The sequence below is a fragment of the Neofelis nebulosa genome, chromosome 8 (assembly GCF_028018385.1).
Source record: "Neofelis nebulosa isolate mNeoNeb1 chromosome 8, mNeoNeb1.pri, whole genome shotgun sequence".
NCBI classification, from domain to species: Eukaryota; Metazoa; Chordata; class Mammalia; order Carnivora; family Felidae; genus Neofelis; species Neofelis nebulosa.
Window position 1 is genome coordinate 130,033,612 of NC_080789.1, and position 18,968 is coordinate 130,052,579.

The 18,968-nt window shown below is 44.7% G+C and overlaps 1 protein-coding gene across 3 annotated transcripts in view; it reads left to right on the forward strand.

The window, feature by feature from the left end:
• FRMD4A (FERM domain containing 4A) overlaps nt 1-18,968 on the forward strand; it is a 614,411-nt gene that overhangs the window by 262,580 nt on the left and 332,863 nt on the right. Inside the window, exon 1 of one of the 3 annotated variants that reach the window (XM_058682172.1) lies at nt 18,418-18,757. The exons of the other annotated variants lie outside the window; for them this stretch is intronic. Coding sequence (XP_058538155.1) covers nt 18,692-18,757 — 66 coding nt within the window. The 5' untranslated portion in view covers nt 18,418-18,691. Of the gene's footprint in view, nt 1-18,417; nt 18,758-18,968 lie in introns of those variants that run through there. 3 annotated transcript variants of the gene reach the window in all.

The following is an 18,968-nucleotide window of genomic DNA, read 5'->3' on the forward strand; positions in this document are numbered from 1 at the left end:
TCTCAAAGCTCACCAGCCACACTGTCCCAAGTTCGTGCTTCACCATCCAAATCCATTCCAGTCCCAGCCATGCTGACTCTGGCTTGAATGTCTACAGGGAGCTTTCCAGTCCTGTAGCTGGCTGGGACTTTCAGGAAAGCGGCAGCCATCCTAGTCATATCTTGGTAGGCAGGTTCATTCTTTATGCTGATCCAAGGCCATGGGCTACTGACTCGTGTCCAGCCATACCCTCTTCCTCAGTTTCCCCTAACTTCCTCCTCTTCTGTGAGATCTCTACTTCCCTCCTTCCCATTATCTCAGGATCTTAGTGAGAAAGAAAACAGAAATAATGTCTATCGTTTATAGAGTGACTATGTGGTAAACTGTGTGCTAAATGCCTTATACATTTTTCATTAAGTGGTCAACACAGCTCTATGTGGTGTCTACTGTTGTCCCCACTGGTGGAGAAGGAAGCTGAGGGTTGACTTCAGGGGTCTGTCACGGGCCCCACAGTGGGGAGGCAGCAATGCCCCATTTCTAACTGTTTTGCATCACTCTAGAGCCTCTTCCAAGTTCATGCAGCTACCTTGCCACTCACTGGTATTAAAAGCCCAGAACCACATTCCCCTGTACTTCTTGGACTTGGAAATTCCTCAAAGGGGACATTTCTAAGACAGAAAGTACTTTTCATCCCTAAAGTTTCACGTTTCATGTTATAGTCAGTTTTGCTTTCTGTGTTGTTGGGCACTAACACAGCAGGGTTCTTCTTTAGGTTTTCAGGGCACAGCCAGGAGAGGAGTAGACAAGAGTGTTTAAATTCACTTCCCCACTGGGGCACCTGGGTGGCTCAGTTGGTTGAACATCCAACTTTGGCTCAGGTCATGCTCTCCCAGTTCAGGAGTTCAAGCCCCACATCAGGCTCTGAGCTGTCAGCTCAGAGCCTGGAGCCTGCTTCAGATTCTCTGTCTCCCTCTCTCTCTCTCTGCCCCTCTCCCACTCGTGCTCTATATCTCTATCTCTCTCAAAATTAAATAAACATTTAAAAATTTTTAAAAATTCGCTTCCCCATGAACTGATAATCAGCTGATTAAAGACTGAGTCTGAAAGATGATGCATAGTTCACATCAACCCCCTTGACTGTCTGGCGTCTGAAATGACTGAAGCTGACCACACTCCAGTTTGAAAGGCTGAAATTCAAACTCTTTCTTTCCTGTACATATATTGACCCACATTTTATTTACAGTCTTTGAGGCTTCCCAGTCCTCTTGAAGCCAAGGCTTCTCAAGGGAAAGATCCCTGAAAGATGACCAACATTGAATCAACAACCTTTAAAGGGAGATGCTCCAAAAGCCTTCAAGTGGTCAATCTTAGACCCAGGCAGTGGTTACAGTGTGACTCTAGCTTTAAGATCCTCTTTCCTTCCCAACCATTTGCAAAGCCAGTGCCATGTGAGTCACCTCAGGCTTGGGCTCCAGAAGACAACTTACCCCTTTGTCCTAGATGGATGGGATGTCTAGCTGTGGGCCAACTTCTGGTGTGGTCTGCAGTGTGCCAAGTCTGGACCTTTTGCATCCTGCAGACCCATTTAGCTGCCACTCCAGAAATCTCCACAAAGGCCAATTCTTATAGAGCTCCTTGAGGGTAAACGTTACATCCCCATCAAACGACAAGAAAAATAGCCAGTAGATGAGCATGTAAAGAACTTCTTTTACCTCCAAGACAGTGATACCGCTTGGGGACTTGGCTGTGAGATGCTGGTCTACCACAGCCAAAGCGCATCAGCATCTGTGGGCAACCTGCCCTCCCAAGGAACTAAGGAGCTCTTCTTCCCATTGTTTCCACGAGGCAAGGGCAACAATAAAAACAAGATTGCAAAGGATGAAGAAGCCGAAACAAAACAATTTGCAATGACACAGTTCCACCATGAAGAATCTATTCCCTACTCAATGGATCCTATTGAATGGAATTAAAATGTTAATGTAAGTCATCAAAATTCTGTTCATATCAAGACATCACTATGCCTCACAGATGGTTGTCCCACAATATTCTGAGAGTGATGTTGGAGATGGAAGTCCAACCACTACATCTCTTGACAAATTGGAAGGAATATGGATAGCCTAGTCCCAGGATGTAACTCCACAGTCTATGAAGACATCGCTCTTTCCCTTCTCCAGATAATCTCCAGCAGGCAACCCTGATGAACGTGCTTCACGACAGTGGCAGTTACCACTTTGTGGGATTTCCCTCATTAGGGCAGCCACAAAATCACCCCCTTCCCCAGTGTTCAGGCTGCTCTGGGGCAAAAGCAGGCAGGATACTGAAATTCCGTTCATTAAAGCATTCTAGATGTGAGCACGAAGGTCAGGGCCTGATCGTGGCCCTGAGCAAAGGGAAATGATTACCTCTCTCAAGTCAGGAATCAGAAAGGCTGGGGGGCCAGGAATAAGATCACCAGAGAAACCAGTAAGGCTGAAAATGACCTCCACCTTGGCATTAACGAGTAGTAGAATAGTTCTGCCTTGTGTTTTCTTAAAAATTAAGCCCTATGGACTCCATTGATCTGGGAAAACACTTTTTTCAAAAAAAGTTACAAAACAGCTCTGTATGTTGCCCTGTGTCTTTTCATTTTTATTTTTTGTTTTTACTTTTATTTTATTTTTTTTAATATGAAATTTATTGTCAAATTGGTTTCCATACAACACTCAGCGCTCATCCCAACAGGTGCCCTGTGTCTTTTTAATAGTATGTCAAGGAGCGCCTAGGTGGCACAGTTGGTTAAGAGTCTGACTTTGGCTCAGGTCATGATCTCACTGTCTGTGAGTTCAAGCCCCACATTGGGCTCTGTGCTGACAGCTCAGAGCCTGGAGCCCGCTTCGGATTCTGGGTCTCCCTGTCTCTCTGCCCCTCCCCTACTCATGCTCTGTCTCTCTCTCAAAAATAAAGAAACATTAAAAAAAAAATAATAGGCTCAAAACATTCCTTTAGCCAAACAAAGAAGAAGAAAATAGTGCCTCTGTAGTCCATTCACAAGCTTTCACCCCACAGTTTTATGCGGAGGAAAGTGTTACAACTCCCAATCAGTGCAATGACTATAGAGCAGTAGAGATCGTAAAGTCTGATTGTGTCTTAAGCAAATATTTTAATTATTTCAACAAATGTGTCAAGGAAAGTGAATCATAATTTGTGTGCATGCCAGGATATGTCAGAGCTAGTGATCCAAAAGATGTACAGTATTCGGTTAGTGAACTTGAAAGTATGTTTCAGTGATCCAATTAGCTAAATAGCATTTTTTTATATTTATGCCATAAACATTTCATAATACATTTGTTTAAAATACAGGAATCACCATAAGACAAGAAAAATGCAATCTGTATATAACAGAGGTGCTAACTGTGGATGTTAACAAAGGGAACAGGGGCCCCTGGGTGGCTCAGTCGGTTAAGTGTCTGACTCTTGGTTTCAGCTCAGGTTATGATCTCATGGTTTGTGGGATCGAGCCCCATATCGGGCTCTGCACTGATAGCATGGAGCCTGCTTGGGATTCTCTCTCTCCCTCTCTCTCTGCCTCGCCCCTGCTCACACTCATGCATATTATCTCCCTCTCTCTCTCTCTCTCTCTCTCTCTCTCAAAATAAATAAAATTTTTAAAAAGAGGGAATACACACACCTCACTGAGGAATGCTTTATGAAGATAGTGGCATTTGAATGCCTTGAAAAAGTAGCACAATTTCTACAGGAGGAAGTCAAAGGGAGAAGTCCCATCAGATGTTGTACACGTGGCGTGGAAAAGGCAGGTGGGTGCTGGGAAGAGAGGAAGCTACAGATTCTGTAGCAGAACTCACATGAAGTTATAATGGCAGGACTGACTGGTAAAGGCATCACTTAAATTAACCTAGATTAATCACTTAAATTAACCTAGTACACACGAGGGAGGCATTGAAAATCCTGGAACAGAGACGTATCGTGGTTAAAAGCAGTATTTTATGAAGGCTGCGGTGGCGGCTTTATTTCTTTACTAAGACCGTCATAACAAAGTACATAACTGGGTGGCTTCAGACAACACAAATTTATCCTCCGACACTTGTGGAGGCTGGAGGTCTCTGAAATCCGGGTGTCGGCAAGGCCGTGCTCCCTCTGAAGTCTCTTGGGGGAAATCTGTCGTGTGGCTCTCTTGTGGCTGCTGTTTGTTGGCAAATGTTCAGTATTCCTGAGCTTGGACACACCACTCCAATCTCTGTCTCTGCCTTCTCAAGTGTGACAATGTCTCCCTGTCAAATTTGCTTCTTCTAATAAGGACACCAATGGTATTGGATTTAGGCCCCCCCCCCCCCCCACGGGATGATTTTGACTTGACTCACGTCTGTAATGACTCTGTCTCCAAATGAGGTCACATTCACGGGAACCTGGTGGACATGAACTTGAGGGGGGACACGACTCGACACAGTCAAGTAGCCAAAAGTAGGAAGAATTAGCATGGGAAGAGACTTGTGATAGTGAGATCAGTGAGGAGCCCAACGCAGCCGATGAAACCACGAAGGCCCAAGATGGTAACAACACTGGAGACGGAGACTGGAGATGGTTTGGTTGGGTGACCTATTGGAAACGGGGAGGAGGGAAGTTCGAGGTGACCCAGAGATGGGGGACTGGGGACCTGAGTGAGTGGTGGTACCATCAACCCAAATAACCAGGCAGAAAGCCGCAGGCAGTTGAGTGAGAAATTAGTTAGATGTTATGTTTTATTGGGTAATTCTGGCAAAAGATGTAGCCATCTGTGGCTGTCCAGGCAGCTGGGTGTTCGAGGCTGGAGGGCTGGACAGGAGTTCGAGTGAGGAGTGGGAATTTAGGAACGACGCAGCAGAAAGAGGTAGAGAAACTGTCATCAGAGTGGGTAAAATCCCAGGTGGTGAGGGGACGTGTAGGGAAGGCAGATGACGGAACTGGGAGAACAGCTCGACTGCACCTCAGACGGGAAGACAGGGATGCAGGAGACAATGGGAGACTTCAGGAAGCCAGTGGGCAGGAACTGAGGTGGAAGAGGGAAGGAAAAAATAGTTGTGTGGATAAAGCTCGTGATTTAAGCCTTTGCTAAAATATAAATGTACGTTCTAGGGCAATTCCTTTGAGTATTAACTTTATATCCCCACAGCACAGCAAATTTTAGAATTTCTTCGCAAAATAACATGGAATGGGGTGCCTGGGTGGCTCAGTTGGTTGAGCGTCTGACTCTTGACTTTGGCTCAGGTTATGATCTCACCTTGAGTTTGAGCCCCGCATCAGGCTCTGTGATGACAGCTCAGAGCCTGGAGCCTGCTTCAGATTCTGTCTCCCTCTCTCTCTGCCCCTCCCCTCTGTGCACACTCTCTCTCTCTCTCTCTCTCAAAAATAAGTAAACATTAAAAAAAATTTTTTTAAGAAAACATTCTTTTTAATACATAGATAACATGGTAACACGTTCAAGTAGAAGTATCCTTTTTCAAAAACTTTTCTGGGGCACCTGGGTGGCTCGTCAGCCAAGCCTCTGACACTTGATTTCAGCTCAGGTTGTGAGCTCACAGTTCATGGGGTTGAGCCTCACGTGGGGCTCTGCACCAACAGTGTGGAGCCTGCTTAGGATTCTCTCTCTCCTTCTCTCTCTCTCTGCCCCTCTGCTCTCTCAAAATAAATAAATAAACTTTTAAAAAATAAATAAAAAGGGGTGCCTGGGTGGTTCATTCAGTTGAGCATCCGACTCTTGGTTTCGGCTCGGATCATGATCTCGGTCTCATGAGCCAAAGCCCCACATTGGGCTCTGTGTTAACAGTGCAGATCCTACCTGGAATTCTCTCTCTCTCCCTCTCTCTCTCTACCTCATGCTCACACTGTCTCTGTGTGTCTCTCTCAAAATTAATAAATAAACATAATAATAAATAAATACATATATAAATACAAAAATCAATCAATCAATCAACCAATAAAGGTTTTCCGAGTCTTATCCTGTCTCTATACATTTAAGATTTTCAGTGCTTTTGAACTCTATGTAAATATAACCACACTATGCGTACCATTTTGTGTCTAGCTTCCGTCACTCTAAAATAAAAGATTTACCCATGTTCTTGAATGCAACAGAGGTTAATTCATTTTTATTGATATATTTTATTCCAGTATATGATTCTTCGACGTGAATAAACTATGTATTTTTCTCTTCAGCCTCTGATGGGCATCTGGATTGTTTTCACTCTGGAGCGATTATGGGTAACACTGTTGTGAAAATCCCCGGGCATATCTTTTGGTGCCCACGTGGACATGTTCTTTTGCGTGCATGCCTAGATATGGAACTTATTTGCAAATGTTCCTAATTTTACATCTTGTTTAACAAAATAACTCAGGTGTGAACACTATGCTGTGTTTCCCTTGGGGTGCAGAAAACTAATTGATAAACGGACAGAAGGACTTTGAATTAGTCCAAATTGTAAGGATGGAACTTTAATCTGTAAATAAAATGTTGGAATTTTGGAAGTGCTACAACACAGCAGGGCTTCTCGAAGAATGTCATAAGAAGAAAGGCTTTTTGGAAACCGTCGTAAGGAAGCTGTTAGGCTCTGAAGAATTTGAAGGACAGAAAGAGCTCTGTTTCATTTGGAGAAAGAAGAAGTGTTCTAATTGCCCAATTTCGGCATGAAAACAAAACAAAACAAAAAAAGGAATCGAGTATAACTCCACAGACGCCATGACTTTTTCAAAGCACTGCAAGTTGCTGTTCGAAAAGCTTAATTATGATAAAATAAGTCATTTTGCTTCTTCGCAAGGGAGTCATATAATTCTTTTAATTAAGAGGAAGCAAAACAGTGATTCCACTCTGAATGCCTGGTGCATGCTTCTTCGAAGCCCAGAGAAGTGTGTTTCTACCGGCTTGTTGGTAAGACACCTTGCCATTCCTGCCCCCTCAACTCTGGGCATTTCTGTGTCAGCCACCTTCCCGTCAGCACGTCGTTACAGGAAACACCTGCACGAGGAAGACGGAACGCTGTGGCCACCGCAGGGCTGAACTCTGTCTCCCGCTGACCTCAGTCAGTGCCTGGGAAGACGCACATTTGCGGAGAGCGAAAGGAGACGCCTGATTCATGTGTGGTGTCTGAGGAGTCCGCAGTCCTCTTAACCAAGGATGAAAGCAAGATCAGGGACCTGGAGATAGAATATCTGGACCCGGGGCCACTGGATCCGCGCTGGCCTTAGGCAGACAGGCCAACTGAGGCCAAGGCCCGGAGGCTGTTCCCTTGACTCCAGTCTCACATGAATGTTACACTCTTCCCCCAACTTCAAGAATTACATCACTGTATGTTCTTTGCTCCAACACTCACTTCAACTAAATTCCTTTGGTACCATTATTGAATCTCTCCATGACACAATGGAGAAGCTCTTAAGAGCATCTTGTAAATGGGAACCAGATATTTTCCAGTAAACCCGCCCCCCACCACACACACTTTTTAACCAGCTCTGCTTCCTCACGAGAGCTTTCTCTGTTTCGTTCAATAGAAGAATGATTTTCCCTCAGTGACAGGGGACATGTGATTGCTCACAAATCTAGAATATCGTACACACACAGGCCCAGTGTATGGTCGTATCATGGATTCTGGGGCCAGGAGACTTGAGCTCACGTCCAGACTGCACCACTGAACTGCTGCGTGACTGTGACTGAGTGACTTAACCGCTCTGTTCCTGATTTTCCCCATCTGTGAAATGGGACGGAAAAATGATAGCTACCTGGTGAGGCTACTGTAGGAATTAAATAAGTTCATATCTGTAAGGCATTTGAAATAGTGCCTGGTGCAGAGACTAGATGAGTGATAGGGAGGGAAGGAGATACACAGATAATAGATGATAGATAAGCAAGGGAGCAAACAGTAACATCTTCCTTAGAAATTAGAAATGCGGGGGCGCCTGGGTGGCTCAGTCAGTTAAGCATCCAACTTCAGCTCAGGTCATGATCTTGCGGTTTGTGAGTTCAAGCCCTGCGTCGGGCTCTGTGCTCATGGCTCAGAGCCTGAAGCCTGCTTCGGATTCTGTGTCTCCCTCTCTCTCTGCCCCTCCCCTGTTCACGCTCTGTCTCTCAACAGACATTAAAAAAAACTTAAAAAAAAAAAAAAAGAAATTAGAAATGCAAATTCTTAATTGTGAAAGACCTGCTTCACCTGTCATATATACAATTTCGACCCCCTTGTGAGAAAAAGGATATTATTAAACAACAAGAGCAGTAAGTGGTCTAAGTGCAGGACATATTCTATAAACTAGCCTAACGATTCATGAGTCTACACATTTCCAGCCACAGGATTAATAGCTCAGTGCTTGTAGTATTATGACAAAAATCACAACAGCCTCAATGCAAATTCAATAGAAAACAAGGTTGGTAAATATTGAATGTGCTTAAATGAAGTTAAATGAATTAAATTAACTATTTTGTTTGTTGGCCTCTATTCTCAAATGATTTCTTTCATATCCAAGAAATCAGCGGTGTCGACACTGCCCCTTTCAAAAATGCTCAAGAAATGGTATCCTGAAGGTCAGTATTATTATCGTTTCGTCCAAACACAGCTCATAACCTTGAGAGTAAGTGGAAACCTAAGCAGAGATTAGTGACGGAGTAAAGTAGAGGCCCATCATAAATTTAGTGAGGCAGTAGGATGAGCCTTGCCAATAAAAGTCACGGGTAACAAGTCTGTGCAACAAAGTCACGGGCAACCTGCAGCCGTGCTTCGAGGTGTTGACGCTCGTATATCTTGGCACACAGTGGAAATTCTGAGGACCTTTATTGCCTACACTGCTGATCCTCTATGAGATTAGCTTCAGAGTTTGGTAGATTTGAAATTGAGTGGCTGACAACTGATATCAATTTTGTACAGTCCACATCTGATCAGGTGTCATGGTCCAAAGTCTGTCAAGATTCAACCTTTCCACTGCTTTGATATCCCTTCTCAAGGCCGAAGAGGACTATTTGGATGAATTACCCTTTGTTCTTGCTTAGTGTGGTTTTAATTTTCATTCATCCTAACAGGTGTGTTTTGGCGTATGTAATCCAGAGATGCATAAGGGAACCATTAATAGAGATTCTCTTAAATTGCCTTTGAATGTGGACTTCAGTGGGTAGAAGGGTCGAACGTCTTGTTGCTAATCATTAGTGTATGCCCATTAGTGGAATGTTTATGAGACACAGCTGGACCCATTTGGATCGATGAAGCCTGGGTTTAAAACAGGGAATTAGTATTAGGGCATTGGTGTGAACAATATTTTCACTTACTAATGGAGATTTTAAGTTGAAATAAAATGTGATGCCGTTTTTCACATAACAAGATTCACGTCACCCCTGTGGCTGAGGGTGTCAGGAATCAGGCACTCTCTATTTTGTGGGAATATAAATTGGTACAAACTCTATAGAGAATAAAATTTACGGTATCGGTTTTATAAAAAATGTATATGACCTTCGAGCCAGCAATTCTACTTCTAGGAGTCTATCTTACAAATATGTTGGCATGTGGGCAAACTGCATGTTCGCGTTGCCTTAGCAACCATTCAAATACCCATCAATAGGGAATAGGTTAAATGAAACCTTCCAGACAATGAAGTACTATTTACAGTTGTGAATATTTGTGGGTATTTACTACATATATACATATCACTTACCCAAATGGTAATATTTTGTGCCTGAATCTGATTGGAACATCTCCAGAAATAATAAAGGTGGTTGCCTCTAGTAGGAACTGAGTGGCCATAAGTCAGAGGTATAAAAGAGACTATTTATCGGTACTCTCCTGTTAGTTTGTAATGTTGTATCATCTGCGTATACTACCTATTCAAAACCACTAACAAAACGAGTTTCCAAAAAGAGGGTCTCGTTCTGTAGACAGAAACCAGGTTGCTCCTTCTCAGGCGCTTGCTTAGAGAAAAGTCTTCATCAAGGTGAGGCTTGTAGCTCCCAGAGAACCTTGCTGGTTCCAGAATAAGCCTGCAAGGAAGGATGTGTGTTGATCAAGAAGTGAAATAAGCATTACTCTCCTCTCCCTTGGTCTGGCTTCATCCCTTCTCCACGCCTCTCAGAGTGAAGGCAGAGTGTTCATTTAGGCTTTCCCGTCTGCCTCCCCGGTGTTATTCTCAATGGTAAGAGAGTTGGGGAGGGGTAAGTCACATGGTTCTGCCTCCCGTGATTCACCATCAGCTCACTCCTGAGTGTCTTCGGTCTGTTTTAGTGGCAAGTAATAGTGAGAATACCCTGAAAAGTAGGGATAAAATGACAGGCATAGAGCTGAATTGCAGCTGAGGACCCTCCCCTTCTGTGGTTCCAGGCTCCAGTCCCTGATCTGCATAGGCCTGAAATAAAGTCCCTGTGGCACAGCAGAAAATACACACAGACAACAGACATCCAGCTGACTTCCATTTTAAAATTTGAGATGATATCTCTTCCGTTTTTGCTGTGTGTTGAAATGTCTTTTCTTTAATATAATCATGTTGACAGCAGATGATAATTGGCTTGGGATTTTTTTAACATTTATTTATTTTGAGAGAGAGAAAGAGAGCTTGCGCACGTGCACATGCGGGCATGTGCACGAGTGGGGGGAGGGGCAGAGAGAGTGGGAGAGAGAGAATCCCAAGCAGGCTCCGCATTGACAACGCAGAGCCCGGTGTGGGGCTCAAACTCACGATCCATGAGATCATGACCTGAGCCGAAATCAAGAGTCAACATTTAACCCACTAAGTTAATTGGCTTGTTTTTGTTACTTTTTTTTATTTTTTAATGCCCCAACTTAGTATATTGACAACCCTAGCTTGGTCCTCCCAATATTTAACTTGATGTGCAAATTGTACTGTTCCATAATGCCCAACATCTAGAAACCTTTGTCTAGTCTCTGCCTGGAATTGGACCCATGCAGAAACTGAGCCAAAGAGGCTGAGATCCTAAAGTATAGAGACTGGGGACCCCAGTGTCACTCCTGCCTCAGCTGTGCTGAGACAGCCTCCCTGTGCAGGAAGAAGTATAGACTTGACATTGAGAATACCTCCCTGTCCTCACTGTGCTTCTTACTTCCAGTTCCAACCAGCCAGCCCGCTGGTCGCCACATGGAAACCTAGTTACAGCAAATCCTGGCTTATCCAATGGGATAAGCTCTTAGGTCATTCACTCTCCATCTTAAGCCAAAGGTCCTCATGTAAAAAGTGAGAGAAGCAATATTAATTATGGAGGCAGCCCTACTAACTTGGGGTAAGTCGTGTAGCAAGTGGAAATTTTCATATTTATGTATCATAGTTAATACACAGTTTACTCAACAGAGCAACTGCTACTCAAGTTTCCATACTTCAATGCCTTGTTGTCTTGATGTGACCCGTGGGCTTTTCCCCATACCATTTTTAGGAAAAGAGTTCACTCCACTCTTATCAGCGCACAGTGTAGCATGAAATGGGATTCAGAAGAGAAGTAGACTCTGAGACACCTGGATGTTTTGGACTCCTTTCTGAGGCTCAGGAAGATTGGTGAAGAGTTCCTCCATCCACCTGCCTTAGCCAGCTCATCTCCCTATTACGAAATCACCCCAGGAACTTTAGTTTTTGCAGAAATGTCAGAGAACCCGTGAAGAAACAAACCCTCTTCTCTTCAAGGGTGCCTGAGTGAGGATGGTCAGAGCCTGGTCTCTGGAGCGGTCCTGCCACTGAGAGATAAATTCAGGTCATTTTACCTCCTTCTCTTGTCTGGGTCAGCACTCTAGCTAACCTTGATTAGAGCTGTGAGGTGTGGGTAGAGGCCACCCAAAGCCCAGCATCCATCCCCTTCCGAGTACCTCTAACAAAAATATATGTCTTGTTTTGTGGAAGCTTCATTTTTCTCCACGATGGGACTATGTTAATCGCATGAGAGTACAAGGTCAACGGCCATCCTGTCATTGCCATTCGTTGGCCAGCTGTACCAGGAACGGCTCTTCCAAGTTCTGGAGATGATGTGTGGAAAACACAGGGTCCTGCCAAAGGACGGTTGGAGTCCAGCCAGGAGCCAGCCTGTCCGGATTCTGATGACCTATGAACTCCCAGAGAGCCTCACTTGCGTGATGCTAGCCTGCCACAGCTGGCTGAGTGCCCATTTCCTCTGCGGCTTGAGTAAGGCCAGGACATGCACAGTACAGCAGGTGGATTCTGATGAGCACCTGGGAAAAGTAAAAATGCAAAGTCAAGCCCAAGTGCCATAGACCCCTGGCCTGTCCGCAGTGGAGAGCCCTAGGATCCAAATGGAAAAATGTTCAAGTTACACTAGATAGCTCCTGCTAATCAGGGACATAATATCTCAAGAATATGCTGGAGATGAGGAGACATTCAGTTCCATCCCAGGCCTGTCTGGTAGCAATTACAGCCGCTCAAATCACTCTTGAGTTGGTCTGGAACGAGAGGCTGCTAAGTTACTAAGACTGATCAGAATGTGCATGAATCCCAGACACTATTCTCTTCTGCTCAAACACACACAGCTGCGTTTCCTTACTTCCAGATTTCTCCTCTCTCCTGTTATCACTGTCAAGCCCAGGGAGGCTGTCCTCCAACAACAGACAAGGGCGGGGAGGTGGTGGGAGGCAGACCACCACACCGACATCTTGGGGAGCAGGCTGATGTCAGTTTGGGTTTGGTCTGTTGAATCTCCAGTGAGTACGTTCACCACGTTTCCTGGAGTAGTGGCATCATACAAAGACATTTACGTGTAGTGCTCTGTGTTATTTCTTTATCGATTACTTTCATCCTATTGCTTGTTTACATAGCAGAGTTGCGTTGGTATTTTTTAAATAACATGTGTAGGTAGGTTATAGTATCCATGATTTCACTCGAGGGCAGTAAGGGACATTATACAAGAGTCATAACAAAAGGCCATTGACTGAAAGCATTAAGAGTCATTCATCATTCTAGGGCAACACAAGAAAGGCTTTTGGGGAGAGAAAACCCAGTCCAAGTCAGAGTTACTTAAAATGGACAGTGGTTCTCCCTGGGATATTCTCTTACCACCAGCAGACTCACTTGTTTGGGCAATGACATAACCGAGCCAACTTCTCATTCACGTAATATCTGTAACGGTAGTGTCTTCATGTGCTCAGGCGGCTTTAACAATATACCACAGACTGGTAGCTTCTGAGCAACAGAAATTTACTTCTCATGGTTCTAGAGGCTTCTAGAGGATGTCCGAAGTCAAGGCGCTGGCCAGTTCAGCCTCTAGTGAGGACCCATTTCCTGCTTCATAGTCTTCTCACTTCTTGGTTTATAGACAACCTTCTTCTAGCTCTGACCTCATATGGCGGAAGGAAGGGGCGAGGGAGCTCTCTGGGGAGAGAGCTGTGAGTTTGGGGAGGACATAAACACTCAGTCCCTAGCAACTAGTATCTCATGGTCCCTGTGCTCACAGCTTCTCATTCCAGACAAGGAATGCGTGGAAGGCATGGAAGTCTTTAAATCCTGTGCAACTTTTACAGAGGAGAAAGGGTCATTGAAAACATCCATAAAAGATTTGGGAGAATGTGGTGAAGATCTGTGTCTCCAAAACTGCCTCTGAACTCCAGAAAGTGAGGTGGCTGAGAGAACACAGATGGAGGAGCTGAGGGGGTTGCTTTGGCGTCTCCCCGATGTGCCCCACTGGTGCTGATTTCCGAACCTCCTCAAGCTTCTGTTACTCCAAGTTGTAGAGCAAGTGACAGGTGGCAAGACTGAGCGATCAAGCGAGTCATTATGTGTTTCTCTGCATCATAAACCCAAGGCACTCCTGCATGTGCCTGACACGAATTTCACTGCCTGTTCGTTTTGAAAGTCTTCAAATTCATCGTTGTGACCAGGCAGGGGATGCGGGTGGGGGGAGACGGGCAGATTGGGGTTGGGGGGGGGGGAGGGGGAGACAGATGTAGAGGAATGGAGCCTTTGTACTTGCCAGGCTGTCAAAATCGAAAATGCATTGTGAACGGGGAAGACAAGGTTGGTTGTGTTAACCGTCTGACGCCAACACGGGAAGGATGAACAGACCCTGAGAGCGTGGTCTGCTGATACCATTGCCCTGAGCCACTGCTGTGCCAGCCTGCCAGGGGCCCTATAGAGACAAACCTTTAAATTAACATGTCTGTCCTCCGAGAGACAGCTCGAGCAGACAGGCGAGCCTTTATAACTAGACCCAGACAGGCAGCTGTCTGTAGGGCCATCAAGAGAGTCTCGTTTACTTAAACAAGCACAGTCTCTTTAAAAATCCTCTTTTTCTGGTTTTAAGGTGAGGCAGAAGCTTGACAGAGAAGTACATCGATAAAGACATTGATATGGGTCACATTTACACATATTGTTGGGGGTTTTTTGCCCTAGAAACTGGGTGTGTGGGACATAATTGAATGATCAAAATAAAAGCCCATGATTTTGCTTTTAAGAAAATCTTAGTAATTAATTCATTGTTGGACCAAATTTCTGCTTAGATTCACTAGTCGAGGCACTAAAATGGTGTCTAGGTTATCTCAGTGACCAATTCTGATCAACCGGATGGGGGTCTGATCTACTCCTTTGTGCCTGACCTTTAAATGAAATGGTTTTACTGAATAGAAAATCATTGCTCTAGGGTGGAGAGAGGGACCTTCCCGGAAAAACTTTTTTGCCTATTCAATTACCTATTGCCTTGGGCTTGCTCGTCATTGTATGTAATAGATTGTTTGATATGAATTGGACTGTGATCTGGTTGAACCACAGCGCTTGCCTCCATAGAGACTCATGCTTTTGAAGTAGACAATTTGTTTTCAAAGCTGCAGAAAACACGGTACTCTCTAGAAAGATGGTTTGCCCACAGCTCCCCTGGGGAGTCTGAGGGGTGCCTATCTACATGACTGTACAAGGAATTCGGCCAAATTCCCACTTTCCAAAAACTTTCCCTTTATTGACTTCTATCACCAAAATGTTGAGCCCTGCTGGGGGGGGTTTTCATAGACAGGGGGGAAGGAGATGGTCACTGAAGATTCAAACTGAAAGAAACTCGAAATTTACAACCCTGTGCACCAATGTTTTTATTCAAGTGGCTGAACAAATTCTAGCATTTGCCTCCCATATCAGGTGTATTGCTGACTCCTTGTTCTTACTTGGGGAGCCCCGGGACAGTGATGCATGTCAGGTCCTTCTCAGGTGACCAAGAAGCTTTGATCAACTGCTCAAGGTATTTTTTTTTTCCAAATGAGATTTGTACCATCCAAGGCATGTCTGTGGGATGGTGTCATAATCCTGTGTTGAGAATCTTGAGATCTTGGTTGCCACCTTGTCAAATGCAATTCGGTCTTTGGGCTCAGACCCCTAGCATCCATCACTGCCCCCGGCCGTGCCCCTGCCACTTATTGCTATAAATCCATCTGAAGGGGTACTCTATACCTCACTTATTCTTGCCCTTGCCTTTCCCATAGGGTGGGGGTGACACTCTTTTTTTCTCCCTTTATCACCGAGCTCTCCTGCACATTCAAGTCCCAGAATAAGTGCACCTGACAAGGAAGTATACTCTTCTCTCATAGCCTCAGAAAAGAATAGTATAGAATTACGCCAGCACATCTCGCCGTGTCTTCTCAAGACTCTAAGGTCTTGAAGAGAGAACTGTGTCTTCATCTTCCTACCAGCACTAGCACTCATCACCCCACTCTCTGGCCCTGGTGCTGATTAAGTCTTTGTAGAAAGGATGCATGAATAAATGAACACATAAATGTTCAGAGTTGATATTAGCATCAGTAAAACTCCATCATTAACAAAAATACATCTTATATAGAGAGACTCTAGTTGCTTCAAAAAATCTCCCCTTCAGGTACCAAAGCCATCCTTCACCAGCTTCTCATAAGCATTGACACTAGTGAACTTGCCTTATAAGCACCATATGAACAGTCCCCCGGCCCACCCACCTGAAGAGTGGTGTGGTCCTCTGTGTCTAGAGTACCCACCTACCCCACATGGCTGATATCATCCACTAACGCTGGAACTCATAATAATTGTCTCTTACGGGTGATATCCACAACCCGATACCGATTTCCTTATTCCCTTCGTGCTAACTCCCTTTTGGTCAATTTCTCCTCTTTGAAACTGTGAAAGTGATTTGTTCCTAAAATCAGGGTATTCTCAACAAATCCTCCTCAGAGCCCTCGTTCAAGAATACTAACCACTCACATGGCTCAAATTAAGCACAGCTTCTTGTCCCTGAAGTCTGCTGTTTATATTCTTGAGAAGCCACTGCCTGCTCCTTAAAAAACATGTAAACTCATCACTGGGGCTGGGAGACTGCCTGCCTTGAGTGAAAAACATTAACTGCTCTCCATTGGTTGATCCCTTGTCCATGTCAGGAAGAAAATTAATGAAAGAAGCAAGTATACCTTTTACAAAATTCCAGATATTCGAAACACTTTGCCCAAATTCCATTCATAAAGAGGGGGGCTACAGAAAACCTGACCTTGAAAGCTCTCCTGTGATTGCTGGGAGACCAGACCGTACTGTATGTATGTCTACACCTGTCTTCCCCAATGGTCTCCTGGTCATATAGCTGATTGTTTGCCCAGTGCTCTCACCTGGTGAGAGAAGGCACCTAGCCTTTTTTAGTATTTTCCAGACAGCCATAGTTTTAACAAAAGATGACAGCTCCATGGCAAGAAGTCAGCTTGTGCTGAGTCTTTGTTGCTGACATTGGTTGCTCTACTCACTGTACCAGTTGCAGACATGGTAAACACATTAGCTGATAGGAAGTTCTGTGAATACGAGTTCACCCATCCGGGAAATATATTTTCTGTACATTCTTGGCTATTGGAGCCATTCATCACAGCATTGCCTCCCCCTCCCTGGTGCTGTTGCCTAAACAGAGATGCCGGTCATGAAGTCACTCGAATTCCTCCATGAAAGACCCCAAAACAGAATTGAAACCATAACTCAGAGAACATTTACGTACAATTTATGACCAACTGTCAAGCTAAACTACTGACAGATTCCAAATCCGCTTTAGAAATAGTATGATGCTTTTTATCAACTTTTTTCCTTTGTCCTTTACTTTGTGGTTGCTTTGTTTAAATGTTAAATGCTGACTCAAGGGGGTCTGTATCTCCTTTGGGAAAATGGAAATTCATGGAAAGATACTAAATTGGAGAGTTTCGATTGTTCCCACTTGAGACCAGAGCTCTGCCAACAGAAAGTGGGGAAAGTTTTATTGTAGAGCAGAGACTTCTTGTAATTCCTCAACTTCACCCGGGGTACCCTCTTCTCTGCCGTCAGTATTGACTGTTAAGTGGTCACATTCTGTGTGGAGTCAGAGACTAGACTCTCCATGGATCATTCGGCTTGTTTAGGGAACAGGACAGAACTCACTTGCAGACCAAGGCTGTCTGGGTTAGGACGTCACAGCAGGAATGGCCACAAAAGACTTGACAGCCAAGTGTTCCTGAGAGATTTTCCCAGGCCTGAAAAATTGTCCAAACCAGGAGTCTTTCTTAGGATATAAGATTTCAGCCTTATAAGGGAAAGAAATTCTTACATAGGCTACAACATAGATGAACCTGGAAGACATGCTAAGTGAAAGAAGCCAGACACAAAAGGACTGGGTACAAACTACGTACTGTATAATCTCACTTATATGAGGTACTGAGAGTAGTCAAATCCATAGAGACGGAAAATGGAATGGTGGGTGCCAGGGGCTGGGAAGAAGGGGGGTGACGGCGATTTGTCTAATGGGCACAGAGTTTCAGTTTTGTAAGATGAGATGGGAGATTGGTCCTACAGCAATGTGAATGCACTTAATAGTACTAAACTTTACACATAAATGCAGAGAAGATGGTGAATTTTATGTTATGTGTGTTTTACCACAATGTTAAAATCTTTTAGGCAAGAAAAAAAAAATGTCAGACTTTGAAGGCCAAAATGGAGAAATGACATTTGCAAGATATAGTGGATGTTCTTTACTGGCAGAAGCTTGAGGAGTTGACACAAGAGATTAAATTTTTTTCCTTGATGTTTATCTACTCTTGCAAGAGAGGGGGTGGGGAGGACAGAGGACGGGGGAGAGTGTAAGGATCTAATAATATTCTGAGGAAAAATTTAGTACCCCCACAACTTTCGTTTCCTTGTTTTTCACAAGACTATGTGCTTTTCTGTCGTCGTGTACAGAACAAGGTCTGATGGGTTTTTCACAAAGAACTATTGATGGCGTGTCTGTGTGAATTGCCCCAGCATTGGTCACAGCCAACTTCTGTGGGACCCACTGCCCCCGCTCTACAATACACTCCAGTGTGCTTGGCCATTTATGAAAGGTCAGAAATGAACTGAGAAATGGGCTAGAGTCAAAAACATGTGGCCCTATAAATATCAGAGTCAGACGGCTTCCTCCATTCTCCCGCTGCTGCCTGGCATCATCCCCCCCGGCGCCTTCTCTTTCACCCATTTTTGGGGTTTCACGCAGCACCTCAGACCAGGAAGCTTGCGAAGAGCAGGCGGTGGCTGGATTCTTTACCTGGTGACATCACTTTGCACCCAGGGTGGTCCCCTAGTGCCATTAGTGCAGCTTTTTTCTTTTTAACCCTTAAAGATCTCTGGCTACGGAGCTCCATCGGCGCGGTCTGCGATGCTCTGTTCCGCGTCCCACTAGTGCCCATTCCGCCTGTGCCTAAATTTGACACCGGCCGTGTTTTCTGAGCTGAGGAGTGTGCAGGTTGGGGCCACCCCCGAGGCCTGAGCGCAAATCGGAGCATTCGTTATGACTCTAGCTGCCAAACTGGAAGACTTTGAAGTGACGCTGGAGCACCTGCTCATGGATGTGTTTGTAAGTAAAGGCTTTCATTTATTCCGCACAATAGGTCCTCCTCTGCCACCCCCAGCGTCTTTACGACTCTGTCCCTGTTGCTGAATAGGATTCTATTCCACAGTTGTCCAGTTCTCACACAGCGTCTTTATTTCTCGCTCGTGTGCCTCGGGGGAAGAAAACCATAAAGTGGCTAAATGCCTGAGTGGCGCGGAATGGTCTGTATGGATGA